General features: G+C 42.3%; 1 protein-coding gene across 1 annotated transcript; it reads left to right on the top strand.

The window, feature by feature from the left end:
* Nucleotides 1-8,384: 8,384 nt before the first annotated feature.
* Nucleotides 8,385-14,608, top strand: LOC115025762 (D(3) dopamine receptor-like). Its single transcript, XM_029458226.1, has 5 exons — nt 8,385-8,412; nt 8,493-8,686; nt 10,479-10,544; nt 11,772-12,171; nt 13,870-14,608. Exons 1-5 carry the CDS (start codon nt 8,385-8,387, stop codon nt 14,064-14,066), a joined length of 885 nt encoding a protein of 294 aa, XP_029314086.1. The 3' UTR covers nt 14,067-14,608.
* The last annotated feature ends 971 nt before the right edge of the window (nt 14,609-15,579 follow it).

The raw sequence follows: 15,579 nt of genomic DNA, 5'->3' as shown, positions 1-15,579 counted from the left end.
ACTCGGTACCATCAGAGGGGTGCCTGGCCTTTGTTTCAGCTGCAGCGGTTCCCAAGTTCTCCCAGCGTTCTTTTAACCCCACCCCCGCAGCTACCTCTGTGCCCTGCCCTCCACATCTTCAGCCAACAACAACCCCCCCCTCTGGCTCAACATCAGCAGCACAAACAACAAAATTGAAAATGGCAAAGTCACAGGCAAACCTCGCTGTGAATCAATCGGTGGATCGCAGACACAACAATCTCTCTCAATAGACAAAAATAGTCCCAAAGGTCATCAGTGACCCAGCCGAGTCGTACACGTTCATGGGTGGAACTTCAGCAGCTTTAAAAGAAAAACACGTCCAGACCGGTCACATTAAAATGTGGTTGCAAATTAAACTGGCTCTTTTTAAGCTTAAGACGTGACCAACCCAGAATCTCAGGTGGCTAAGATCTGTGTTTCCCATGGTGAACGATTAGTGACAGTTGCTGGCGATTGGACAATCAGTGGCACCTGCAAACACAAGCAGGAGAACCCGGCTTAATTTGTGGTTTGGTGATGTGGCGTGGAAACGAGGATGGATATAACTGTTATACACACTTCTTTATTGACTGTAGCTCCACTTGCTGCTAATCGTCTCTAGAAGTCACACGTTTTTCCTTCTCCATGATTGAATAAGGGTAGCTAAGCACATTGAATCTGTGTTTTTTAGAGTAATTTCCCCTCCAACTCCAATGTTGACCTGAGGATGGCACGAGATGACATTACATCAGACCACCTGATTAATTTGACTTTTTGTTAGCTGTGTGTGGTTTTGATTTGAATATGCCGCAATGCATTGCAGATACTCCTTTGTATTAAAAATGCAATCCTGGCTTCCTGGTGGACTTGGGCTGAAGAGACATCCGATGCTGCGACAGCAACCAAGGCTAAGGCCACCAGTATCCAAGGCATGTTGCCTCGGGACCAACAGGCTGAAATAATACTATCACTATCGTCAGACTACATCTGCCTACTGCTCACACGGCTGAGAGTACCTGAGGCGTGCTCAATACTTGTGGGTGACGAGGTGGACATCAGCAGAGATTTGTGTCGCACCCTGACCGCCTTTTTATCAATGACAAATCGAACACTGGACTACTGGCCAGAGTTTCGATGAAGCCGGCATCCATCATTCACAGAAACCCACAGCTCGCCCTTCAGCGTGTTGTATGAGCGAGGGGCTTCCTCTCACAGATTGTACACGCGAAAGCAGGAAGGGAGGTTTAGAGGGCGAGAGAGGGGAAACCACATTTGATCCGATACCAGAATACATAGCACCCACAACCACCGAGCCCACACGGACGTCCGTCTCCTGATTTCAATTAAGACACAAGGAAATGCCTTCAAACTCAATTAATGTTAGGATATCTATCATAGTGTCAGCAACCAATCCCATTGTTGCTTGCCCAAGTCAAACACCCAGAGCACCTTTGGAAATTCCTAAGGACCCTCCACTCAATGTGGGTGTCCAGGTGTTTTCCCTCTGCTGAACTCTGAAGGTTTCTCTGTGGGAGATGTGCAGATGAATCCCGAACAGTTTTTTTGGACACATCAACTTGTTACTCTTTTGAACGACTTTTCCTTCCAAAGTTGATTTTATTTGTAATCAAGTAACTTGAAGCCTGCAAACTATTTAGCCCAATCATCAACATGAAGCAAACCTCAGAAGAACTTGTTTTCCCTGTGACTTTTGATTTCGGTAAATCACCGGCAGCAGCTGTGTGTTAGCTGGCAATTTATTCAGAGAGTGTGCTAACAATGTTTCCTATGGTCTCAAGGGTAATGACGGTTTGCCTGCCAATATTTACTTTCTTCACGCAGCATACACTTTTAAGTTCGTTTGTAATCACACGCAGACAACATCACACATTGTTAGAATCTGCTCATTACCGCCTCCATCACAATGAGGTCTTTGAGCACGATCAGCTCATAAAGGTTTACAGCGGCGTTTATCTACGACGTAAAGTAAAGAATCTCTGTACTGTGTGAGAGTAGTTCGTTTGCACATCTTCCAGAAACCGTTCTCCAATCTAGTTCAACACTCTTGGCAGGTGTAATTAAGGGGATTTTGACACACGCACCACATTTAGAGATCATTTGGGGGGCTTTAGGGCTCTGCTGGCCTGCGGTTTGTCCACAGCTCAGTTCACGTTGCTGCTGGATGGTAAAACGTACAACCAATTCTTCTCTCTTCCCCTGGAGTCAGCGAGCGATAGCGGTCCTCGACAAATTGTGGTTGGAAATTGATACGGGCCTCTTGCAGGCAGCTGCTGTGCGTCGACTGGAATACGCAATGAGGGAGTAGATTTTTGCTTTGAGTGATTTTTTCTGCTTTTTATTGAGCTTTTATGCTGTTGAAAAGTCCATTTATCCCAACATTATCAACGCAATGCATAGTACCTTTTATGTTTTCTAAATTGGTACCAGAAGGAAATGGTTTTAAGGCAAACACCACAATTTGGCAAGTGACTCATGCTGCATGCGAAACCCGATGTATGAATGTGACTTTAAGCTCGACAAAGCGAATCTGCTTTTGATGTTCCCCTTCGAATCCAATGAATTTATAAATCTCTGCTATCGGCTGAAAGAAAAACCCCCTCATGTTTAAAAAAGCAGGAACTATCACATTCTCTGCATGCTTCGTCACCTTAAATGCACGTGTTCTACAGCCTACTGGTCGCCAACGCCATGAATGCTGTCAACTGGATGGCGTTGCGTCTTGGAGAAAAAGACGACGAGCCTCCCACTGATGGCCCTCGTTCCATCTCTAAGAGGAAGAATCAACCCGTTCAATCAAAATCCGCGTGTTAGCCCGTCAAGATGTTGTGACACTCTTGACAACGAAACTCTCTAGCCGTCATTACAAGCACGATCTATTGATTGAGGCCGATTGTCAGTGTGGTAACGGATGATTTTTTAGTTGGTTTGGCCTCTTTTCCATCCACATCGTTGGAACGCGTGCAATGGACCACTACAAGAGGTTAAAAGGCTAATTGCATTGTTCACACGTTTGGTAAACTAACATAGGCACAGGATGACTGCGTTCATACAGTTAGTCTGTGAATGCCACGTCACTGGAGCGGTGAATGATGAAGATGGGTTGCCTTGCTGATAACGAGCAGCTTTTATTACCTGTTCTTCACTTAAAATAATGTAAGAGAATTTCTAAAGAAAGAATAAACCATATTGCTTTTTTTTAATTTAGTAATGAATGAATTTACAAAATGAGATGAAACCTCCAGATTATTATACTTAAATAAGGAAAATAAATCATTTGCATCGTAGAGAGGTTTTGATTGATTTGGCGATGTGATTACTAAGTCCTCATTAAGCGCCACGTTGTGTCTCTCTTCTAAAAAACAAGCGCCCCCATAAGCTATAACACCAGTGGCAATCAATATAACCGGTTTTGAATGTGCATTACAAATTACCCCCCCGGGATCCTTATGAAATCTCATAAAACAACTCCTCAAGTTCTGTTGCACGGTTGAATCCTCAATCATCGCTCATTGTGTAAAACACTGCCTACAAGAAGATAACGGGTCGGGAGCCAGCAGCGCAGATACCTTTAGTCTGTAATACTTCATGCATCTTCCCCGTGGGGGGGCAAAATGATACGAATGCAGAGAGTGTAATTCCTCACTCTCCCTTCCTATATCTCTCTCTCCCTCCTTCCAATTCAGCAACGCAACAGACCTGGACTTTTTGCAGAACGAGGAGTTCATTCCCCGTCCTCCCCGCACTAACCGATGACCTCGCATAAGGTCACATCCTCTGTGGCCTTTCATCCGTCCGCTGTCCCACCACACTGACCAGCTGACCTTCGTCACTTTCTGTGACCTCTATGCATCGGAGCAGTAAGAAGGAAAGCTTGCACGAAACCCAACACTGGTAACATTTGAATAACCCTTAATTAACTGACTCGACTTACAATTACTTTTATCCAAAAGTTTTAGAGCCCCTTTGGATAGAAACAAGTTTGCTACACATCACAATAATCGTGCAGTCGGGAACTGATTCTTGTAATGGTGCCCAAGAAGAAAAGTCTTGTTTACTTCATGTGGTGTTGGATTGTTCTGCTATTGATCGGTAATGACACTATACTATAGGTCGTCAGAAAAAGAGTGTTTAACATTTTTCTAAAAGTGCCAACGATTTTTCTACATAGCGGAGAGGCCTTCGTGCTGACCCCGTAGGTAAACAAAATAAACACTTCTGTCAATAAATATCTCCACCTCATAAACTCGCCGGTTTGTCTGCAGTCTCACGGTCGGCCCTCTATTTTTCATTGGGACTTTGTGTGCGCCCAGGTAAGATGAGGATTTTGTAAGAGCACCCATTAAAGCTGAAACACATATAATCAAATTTACTGGTTAGTTCCAACGTCGGTCCTTTTCTTAGTTTGATAGAATCTATGATGGTAAACATGATTATTTACTGAAAGAAAAAAGGAAAAAAAAAAAAAAAAGGGAATAATATCACAATAATGCCGAGAATCCTGTAGTGTTGCAGTCTTCAAAACATAACTGTGTTTGTGTGTGTCTTGTGTGTTTGTGGTTAGTGTGCGATGTTTTCTATGCACAGTCAGAAAGTAGAATCCTTTCCTGCCTTCCCCACATCTCACATTCTTTACACACGCATGGGGCAGAGAGTCATGCTGATTTTTAACAGTCCTGAGCATGACTGTATTTTACGACCATCTCTATATTTTCGGAGCAAGTTTAAACTTACACTTAAATGACGTGCAAGTTCCACAGCCCGATGAAATATTCCTCAGGCGTCCCAGGAGCGAGTAGTCCCGCCCGCGATGTAAAACACTATTTGATTTATGGGGAAAATTAATCCTGAAATACTTCAGGGATACTCATTATGCCCACTGGCCTCCTGTTTAGTGAGCAATCATTCATCGCCAGCAGAGCTGGAGAAACGACGGCTGCTCCTCGCTGGAAGGTCAAGGTTAACGACGGGGACAGAGGGGTCAGGGTCTCTCTGGGTCATTGGATTCATTTTCACTACAAAATGTAAATCACAATCCTGAACATCCGATAATCTAAGGGGGGAGTGGCCCCCGGCCTGCATCGATTAGGCTTCGTTGATTAAATCCATTCATAGCTGTGGCACCTTGTTTCAATCAGTGATTTAAGCTGCCAACGCATCACCTTTCAAAATAACACTACTGCATTTCTCATTCCCTCCCCGACAATGAAACTTCCCTGGACATCATTTCGTTTCTTCCACCGTAACCCCCGCGCACTACACAGCTGGCTTTATGAGGCTTTTTCTGTTGTCTTGGGAGAAAGCAGCTGATCCTTCCTCTTTCAGTGTCTGCTGCCACGCACGACCTTCAATCCTGCTGACTTGCGAAGTGAGGGATAAATGGATGCTCGCGAGCACTACTTGTTCAGGAGAGTGGAGAGACAGCCTGAATGGGGCCCCCTCCATGATCAGTATAATTGGTTGAATGAGCTACAACGCCACCTCTGACTGTCCACTCAAGGGTGCAGGCAGGACACAATTAGCAGAACAACTCACAATGATCAACTCCCAGTTTAAAGCTGCGTAAAAAAAAAAAAAATTAATGTTTATATGTAAAAAAAGAAATGATGAGAAGCGTCTGCTGGACTTCCATTGTTGCCATGTGACCCAGAAACACAGTCCATGTGAACGATACACAACAAACATCTGTTTTTCTGACACTTTCACAATGTCCAAATGTAATAAAGAAAATAAATCCAGCTTTTAAAGTCATATAGAACAGCGAAAAAGTCATTTATGGAAATTATTCATATTGTTTTAATAGCTGGTAACTATATATTATACTACATATTATAATATATCAAACCTATGAACTTAGTTACTTCTTATTCAAAACAAATGTCAATATAAGCTTTGTTTCGAGAACATTTTAGCATATTTCTCCCTTAATGAATCCCACGTTGAGAGTTTTTTAAACGTCCGCCTTGTGGGGATCAGTTTACGCATCCTCTCTGCTCTGAATCCCCATGTTGTCCACTTTAACACACTCTAGAACTGTCAGCTGGAGTGCGTTGTAAACCGCCCACGCCATCTGAAAAGATGCTGATTTTATATTGAGTTGCATTGTCTGCGCTCGTCACTATGCCACACTTTATGTGTTGCATTTTTTATCTAAGGTTGAAGGTTAAAGCTTGATTACTATATCAAAATAATTGAACCCTTATGGGAGACTCGTTTATTGATCAGCTCCACAGGTGCCTCGTTTATTGCAATAACCACGGGATGTACTGAGCGTGCGTGCATATAAAGGCTCGTCAGATACTTAGCTGCTGAACACCTCAGAGACCGCTTGTTGATCAAATAATCATAGCTGTTATTCAGGTAAAGATGTTACATCAATTCACTGCTTATTCTTTTACTGGATTCATCTGGGGATTGACTTCACAACCTTCTCTGCGTTAGCCGACTCTCGTTAGCGTTCAACCATTTTCCCCATAAGCATTAATGGACTTAATAAACTGCAACACTTTGAAGTTCCCGTGATAATGACACCCTACCCCCTTACAGTGTTGCAGTAAATCATTTATCTGTGACCTTTAGTGCACTGCGTGGTGTCTTGGATGTTTGGTGTCTTTACTTTTCCCTAATGTGACATTTTCCCTTGTAGTTATTTAATAATGTGTTTATAAATTATTGTCTGTATATGTGAAGGCAGTAGTAGTGATAGCACAGCAACAAGGGATTTTAAATAGTGCTTTGATTTCTGGTTACTGTATGAGATATCATCTTCTTCTCAGTCTCTCCGGTGATTCTGAGCGATGCTTTTTGGATCATTCATGGCTGAACAATATAAAATGAAATAAGTTCCTCTGCATTTCTCTGACAAAGAATGAACCACCAAACTCTAAAACAGACAGAGAAACGCAAGAGACATCACCAGGAGTTATTTTAATTTCCATAGCCAGCAGCACCGATGCACGACTGCACAGACACATTTAAGTGCATCAGACACGATGTAAAGCTACTCACAGAGATGCATTTGGTTGTGTCCACTTACAATCAATGCAAAAACAATGGCCGGTGATTGCAGGAAACCCACTCTTTGTTGTCGGTATGCAACCAACCACGCATCAGCATTGGAAGGAGCGACCAGTGGGTTCACATGAGAGCCGGCTTCATAAGAAACGGAAGTAAAAAGCAGCTCAACTACACAAAGTGCCTCACGAAACAATATGAACCTGGAAACTAAAGGTGTTTAGAGTGTTACTGGAAATAGAATCTGTCTGTCGTCTTGTTTCCATCTCTCTGTGTACTGATGCATGTGTTATTGATCCAGGGGGACATCCTGGGAGAGGCAAATCACTTCAGTTTGTTCATGCCACTGAAATGCAATATGCATGTCACAGCTGTGGTCAGAGATTGCCAATTCTTATGTTTTCCAATTTCAATTTACTGCACTATTAGCTGAGTTGATACATATTTAACTATGGCCACTCTGATTGAAACCCCTATTATCATATGTCAAATCAAATGGCTCTTAATCTGAATTAATAGCACAATTATAGTGAAATCAGTCAAACCTCCACCTGTATGATTATATGCAGAATACGAAGGAGGGACGTCATTAAGGTCATTTTCCTTTAATTTATCATGAGTCATGACATCAAGAATAGTTTTTCAAAACAATGCACCGAGAAGGTTGCAAATATAATATAAAAAAGATATAACCCCTTCCCTTCAAGCTGGACCTAACCCTAACCCTAACCCTGGATCACATATACCATAGGAAAGGGTGAATTATAATGCATACGGGTACAAGTTAAATAAGCACAAGAGGAACAAATCTTTGAATGGACAGAAAATAATGCTGATAGTAAAAAGAATTAATTAGAAAAAGGATGAAAGGATTCGCTCTACACATTTGGTCGTTGGCTCCTAACATCTATAATCCAATAGCAATTAATTTGCTGTTATCGTGTCGCTGGAGACGAGGAAACCCTATTTTAGTTAATCATTTATTATTATTATTTATCATATTGTCATTTAAAGCGTCTTCTTACAGCTCAATCACTACATTCATGTGTTCATGTTGTTCCACGTCTTCATTGTCTTCACAACAGTGAGGCAGTTATTTGATTCCGGACAGAGTCTACGCCAGTCTTGTGAAATCGAAAGGTTCTGTAGTGGCTACGTTCGTATCCTAAAATAAGATAAATGTTTCCCTAAATGCAGTTAGGGAACATGTTTCTGCAACGCTATCCTAAATGTCCAAACTGATTTCAGTTTCAGGCCCCTTGTGAGTATATTCAGTCTAATGGTGGCGATCCTTCCTAATAATCACCCAAACTCAATGAACTTAAATCTTTCGTATCAAGGTCATTTTCAAGATGAAGAGCCTCAGCACCAGGATCAGAGGTTGGCTATAAATCCCGCCCACTGTCTCTTTTATTACCCCAGGCTGGTTTCGCATAAAAACATTTTTGTTTTTGATTTAGATGACCCCATGGTGTGCTCCATCTCCAACCCCGACTTTGTGATCTACTCGTCGGTGGTGTCCTTCTACCTGCCGTTTATCGTCACTCTGCTGGTCTACATCCGCATCTACGTCTTCCTCAGGCTGAGGAGGAAGAGGATCGCCTTCCGCCAGGCCAGCGGAAAGGTGGAGCCTGGCTCAGTGCCGCCATCTGTGGTGAGTCGTCTCAATGTTTTCACTCATACTGATGCTTTATTCATGACTCACTTGATGTGACGGCATATTAGAAACTTTTATTATTGACTTACGAGAGACTTTGTACTGTTGGAATGAACACACGCCATACAGATAAAGTGCAGCCTCGTGCATTTTCAATCAAAACATCAAAACCCTTCGCCATAGTTTGCATCAGAAACGGGATCATTCCGATGGCACTGACATGTTCTGTGATACAAGTGTTTACTTTAATGACTTGAGAGGGATTGTTCACATTCTGGCAACCAAAAGGTTATCTTATTAACAGCTTCTAACGGATCTATTAAAGTAATAATAAATTCATTAATACAGCCATTACTTACAACCTATAAACCCTTTATGAAGGGTGTCTTATTAGGAAGTGGTACCTGACTTATTATACAGAGAATACCACCTTCATGAAACTCTTTATATTTGATTGTATAAAGACTCAGAATAAGGCGGCCATTCTTTTTTTAATAGCTCCTAATAAGCTGAGTCTTTGTAGATGAGATCCACTCACTTTATACTCATAATGACTTGCAAATTACAATTCACTTTCACATTGGACCTTTTCTGTCGGACCAGCCAAACCTCCCTCAAAGCCTCGTAACTTGTTCCATCGCAGGGAAGTTGAAACACTTTTGTTCGTGAAATTGCCAAATTTAAAAACCGTTTATTTCTCAATTACATGAATTTCTACAAGTCATTTGAAGGTTAAAAGGATTCAGAAGTATCTCTTTGCTCTAATAGGAGAGAAAAGCTGTGTAACTGTGTGCGAGTGGCCTCTCAGACATGTCAAAGTTTACAAATGTTCTTAATTAAAATAGGTATCAAGTTACATAAGTGGATCTAATGAGATAGGAATGTGCTCCGTCTTTAAGGTAATTAACACTATATCAGTTTTTTGAGATGTTTCTCTGTTACGCTGTTTAATCTTTAAACCGTCACAAGCAGCTGTCAGCTCTTTGATCCCGGTTACATCTATCTTACAAATAATGGATTTAACCTTCTTGTACGTTGTTATATTATTCAGCTGTTATGTTACAAAGATAAAGTAAAAAGAAATTGATGGCTTTATCTTTTAACCAAGGGCAAAGATACACCAGTCTGTGCATCTGTACCCACCCTATGTGTTTGTGTGGTGTATAAAAGACTCTTCCACAACATGTTTCCCCTTCATTGCATACTAAGTCCCAGTCAAGTCTTTTTTTAACAGCAGTTTACAGATGATTGGTTGTCGTTGAGCCCCAGTTTGAGATCTCATCCATGAGTGCAAACACTCACTGTGAGAGTCCTGGAGGAGATCCGGCTGAGAGAGTTACAATGGAAATGTGTTTTGAAATAACATAATAGGACTCTGACTCAGTCAACAGAAGGATACTGATACGAAGAAGGAGGCTCGCTTCAAATGCAACTTATCTTTATTTCTGCGGTGAGTTTTAATGGAGTCGAACAGCGCTCGGCTCGGGAGAGAAAGTGATTGAAAACGTATAAGACGTGAATCGTAACTCACGTGTGTGTCAGGGACACTCAGCGAGATTTGTTGGAGGTTGAAAAGCTGCCTCTGAGATGCACAGACTTGGTTGCACCAAGAATGATCATTTAATCTAAAATGAGCAAAACTAGGTTAAATATTACTCTATTGTTACTCACGGCAGAGAAGCTCTAATTTCCCCTTTTGACAAAACGTGTTGTCTGAATTAAAAAAGCAACATTTCCTCAAAGAAATTTTAATTTCTCTGGAAAATATTGTTCTCTTTGTCATCCCTAGGAGACCTGTCTACAAGAAGAGACTCCCAAGGCAAAGCAGGACCTGTCACCTATAAGGATTAAAGTGGTAGGGGCTATTTTAAACTCAAGATTCAACTGTGAGATTATTTAATTGATCTCTTTCAAAGCTCTCGTTCTGCAGAATGCAGTCTAATGCCTGACATATTGACTGTGTTGGCGTATTGTGACATGGTGGCACGCAAAGGAGGTTCTGTTTTTAGCTTTTCGTGAGAGTCTGCCAGCTTCCATGTTCATGCACACTTGAGTTTTTCGTTCCGCTATGCGGTCACAGCCCAGGGGTCTGAGAAGGAGCTGAACATTGTGATTCTGAAGCGTGGCTTGGTTGCATTTCGTCACCTGGTCACTTGTCAGCTGAGCGAAGTCTGTGGGTGACGCACTGCAGCACCTGCATAATCAACAGACTGCTCAAAGGCAGATGGAAGAGCAATCTGTAATGTGTGAAGTAAGAGAAGATTGGCTGTACTGGAAACACACATTGTTGAATACTTTTAACTATTTGATGACTCTTCTTATCGCCCCAAGCGGGAAAAGACTCAGTGAAGCTGTAGTTTTAGAAATTGGAAGTATTGGCTGGAGGAAGGCTATAAAAAATGGTTTTGCAGATATTGCAGTCACACTGATGTATGCTGAATGCTAACTGCATCGGTGATTCAAAAGGTTGGAGTTGAGGTGCAGAGGTTTCCTCCTATCAATCTGTCTGAACACTACAGCACTTCTGAGATGGATTGGATTTGCAACTTTCTGAGTCATGCTCTCTCTTCGTAGGCTCACTGGAGAAGCACCCGGCTTCTAATAATACGATGTGGAGGCAGGATAGGATGAAGGGAATGTTTCCAAAGATAGAGAAGAAGTGTAAGAGAATAAATATGTTCATTTATTAGTTTTCTTGGTGATTGGAAACAGAAGCTGAAAACACAACATTGACAAATTGTTCATATCACCTTATTAAGATGACGTTTATACTTTCTTGTTTCTTGTAAATGTAAATCAAAATTTTAATCCTTTTTGCTCAAATGTGGTCTCCAACTCTCAGGGAAGAGATGCAGTGTAGGTGTATCAGAGCAGAAAAGTGCTGCCTGTATGTGAGCGAAAACCAAAACAATTAGCTGAAAGACGCTAAAACACTCTGAGGGGAACTGCAGAGTTGGCACCTTTAATGTTATTGTTTATATACAAATATGAATCAGTGCAGCTTTAATTACATAAGTACAATAAAACTACATGTTATTGAATATGTGTGCTGATCGTAATCCTGTATAATTGTTTCCAACAGCAGAGTGTGGAGCCTTCAAGTCCTTCCAAGCCCAACCTGCTGTCAGAATGTCTGTGGCGCAAACGTCCAAAGACGGGCCCTCTGGAGAACTCTGCGCTGCCCCCGGTGGACATGCAGAACTGCTGCAGCATCAGCCACGCCTCCTGCGGTCGCACCGAGCTGGATCTGGAGCAGGAGCGAGAGGAGGAGGAGGAGGAGGAGGACAAGGAGGAGGAGGAGGAGGACAACAACCAGAACCAACGACCTACTGTCAGGATGAGCTGCGAGGTGAAGGATCTGTCCAATGGACGAACACACACGTCACTGCGGTCGATGGCTCATTCTCATATCAACAACTCACGATTCAGGAGCATGCACGCTCGGGAGAAAAAGGCCACTCAGATGCTGGCCATCGTGCTCGGTAAGTGGAGATCGTCTTAAGTGGGAATGAGAATGCAAAGGTGGTGGTAACACTCAACACAGTAGAAACCTCTTATAGTGATCACGCCTGTCAACAATGCTACTAAGCCGCAGCTTGGCCATAGTTTCATTTTTATTTCTAAAATAAACTGGCTACCACAATATGAAACAATATACCTAGTATAAAGAAATTAATAAAAAATCAAATGTATATAAGTATGAAAAGACCCTAAACAAGTGTTACTCATTGCGCGAGCGGCTCGCCAAGCTTTAATTGGTGGCTTGCGTGGCAGTAGACTAAACAAAGGGGTGATAGATATGACTGTCTGCTCTATTAGCCTACAAATAATACAAATAATAGATCAGAATAATTGATAAAAGATGCAAATATAGACCAGAAACAAGATATTTAAACTTGTTCAGCGGAACACTGACCAGTTTTGGCGCTACAATGGTTTGGCTTGGCTTTGGAGCATCAAACCACCGCAAATGGAGAGGGAGATGTGGTTTGTGGACAGACAACAGCTGCTCCCGTTATAAAAGAAAGAGAAAGGTACGAGACACACAAGACGAGTAAAGGAACATTCAAGACAAGTGGACAGAGGAGTTTGTATTTGTCCTCCACGAGTCGAACCCTTTGTGCTTCATGTGCAAACACACCCGCTCTGGTTTCAAGTCATTCGGAGCCGCATTTCCAAACGACGCATCCAAAATTCAACGAAATTTACGCACCTGGAAGAGAAATGAGTAAATAAAATAGAGCAGCTTTCTTCTGTTTCTGGACAACAAAGACTCAAACACAGGACGACTAATACAGCTGAACATCTGAGGCATCCTTTGAGATCGCATGGAGTTTGGCTCGGGCAAAAAACCTTCTCAACATCATCCCAGTATGAAGATAATCCTGCTTTGCATATTGTATGTTCTGGGTGGGATGACTGGATGTAGCTTTTCATACTTTGCGGTAAAAGTGGCTCTCCTATTGACTTTGTCTTCTCAATGTGGCTCTAATAGTGAAGACCACTGGCCTAAATGAACCCTGGATGGAGACTACTTGATTAAAATAATCTAATTATCTCAAGCCTTTTGATCCACATAAGCATTTACTCACTTTAACACTTGAACTATGAGCGATTTCCACTGTTCAGGCAGTTTGTGTGGAGACTTGCTTATTCCGCTACAAATCCTTTAACATTTTCCTGATGGTCTTTTCTGCCCTGAGTACCCGGTCACCTGTACTGTCTCTTAACTGCCGGTGATGGCACCAGCACATTTTCTTACTCCGTGTGCATTTGCTGCATATTTTGAGTCACAATAAATCAAGTTGAAATGTCTGGCTGGCTTTAGGTGCACACTGTATCTCCTGACACAGCTTCCACACACTCCCATTATCAGCCAGCGTGCTATAAGCCTGGTCATGTTAGCTCTAGCACATGGATCCTGCTGACAAAATGTAATCAGAGGTGTCTCATTACTGGTGTCGGGGAAAACTGTGGCACTTTTCATCCAACTGTCTAAATAAAAAACGATGATTGGCTGCTGCTCGGGATACTAAGTGACTTCCTGAATACCACACAAAGTACAGGTTAACTGGAACCCAACAGAGTTTTAATTGACCTCTTGTTAAGACTGTTTCTTACCATTTTGTTCTTGTGCTTTTTTGTTTTGTCCTCTCTCCATACCTCTCTGGCTCTTCCAGGGGTGTTTCTCATCTGCTGGCTGCCTTTCTTTGTGACTCACATTCTGAACACCCACTGCAGGACATGCTACGTGCCATCTGGGCTTTACAGTGCTTTCACCTGGCTGGGTTATGTCAACAGTGCCCTTAACCCAATTATCTACACCACCTTCAACATCGAGTTCAGACGGGCCTTCATCAAGATCCTCAGCTGCTGAGGAAGACGGTGCACCAGGAAATTGGAAAAACTCACAACCACAGTGTGGTGCATTTGGAAAACAGTGACCACGGACGTAAGCTGGTCCCGGTCCAGATAAGTAAACCGGTCCTGCAGGAGTTAAACAGTAACAGCGTAAAGAGGATTTTTACTTCACTTTGTTCTCAACAGGGCTCGGACTTCATTCGAACAGTATTACTCTTCAAGTAAGACTTACTTTTTCACACGCAGTCTTATTGATGGCACACGGTGTTGGACTTTCTTGTGGATATGTCTTGTACAGTATTTGTGCTGCTCTTTGGTGCAGGTCTTTCCAATCGATGTAAGTTTGGAAGCTCTTTGGACCTATGATGATGAAGCTGATAAGAGCGTAGAGCTGCGGGACACTTCGTCCAAATGCCTGCTGCCACCGCACTGTGTGGATTAACTGGTGTTACTCGCCCCCCTCACTCACCCCTGACTTCATCACCATCAGTTATTCTCCAGTGCATGCACACATCACATTTCAAGGATGTTTCCTTGAATTGTGCAGGAAGGATTGTATTGAAGATTGTCATATATATATATACATATATATATATATATATATATATAAGCATTGGGCTTAATGTGGATTCATTAGAAAAAATATTAATAATAAAGTGAGATTTTGATGTAATGCACAATGGAAAGATTTTCCGTGTTTTTTCAAAGGGACTGTCTGTTTATTGGCGAGCCTCCCCGTGATTTAGAGCTGATGTTCTGATGCGCTGATGCAGGGGCTTTGAGATCTTAACAAATCAAGCAGGATTGTAAACCGTGGTGGGCAGTGCATTGACTGCAGTGTGTTGTAAATAAAAGAAATGATTAAACAGTTTTCCAGGCTATTTATACACACAGAGTATTACACAGCTCATGTGTGTGTGTGTGTGTGTGTGTGTGTGTGTGTGTGTGTGCATGAGACGCCATCAGATACTAGTGTTTGTGGGCACAAGACGAACCAAACTGAGTGAAGAGGATTTGGGAAGACTTAGAGAAAAAACAATGACACAGCAGGAGGATGAAAAACAATACAAGACAGGCGATGATGGGGGGGGGAAGGAGTGAAGTCAAAAAGGAAAAGAAGAAACAAGGTGAATGGAGGATAGGGAGGGGGGAGGGGAGGGGCCTTTCTCAGCCTACAGCTCAGGCTCCCTTAATTCTCTGAGAGGCATAAACACCTGCTCCCCTGACACTTTGTGCCATTGCGTCGACTCGTTCTACCGAGACTACTTATGATGATGACGCACCAGGTGTGTGTGTGTGTGTGTGTGTGTGTGTGTGTGTGTGCGGGACTGTATTTATGCCAATAACCCAGTGTTATTTTATGTTTTCCTTCTTTTAAACAAATCCTTATGCTACTGAAATCAATGTTTAATGGTGCAATCAGGACATAAACAAACGGAGGTTGAGATTCTACAGCGCTTCTGTTCTTTAATTGAAATGGAGTGTGAATTAATTAAATTAAAGATGCATTTTAGGCTGTGAATACTGCA

This window comes from Cottoperca gobio, chromosome 20 (genome assembly GCF_900634415.1).
Source record: "Cottoperca gobio chromosome 20, fCotGob3.1, whole genome shotgun sequence".
In the NCBI taxonomy this organism is placed as follows: domain Eukaryota; kingdom Metazoa; phylum Chordata; class Actinopteri; order Perciformes; family Bovichtidae; genus Cottoperca; species Cottoperca gobio.
This window is presented reverse-complemented; position numbering and strand designations above follow the sequence as displayed.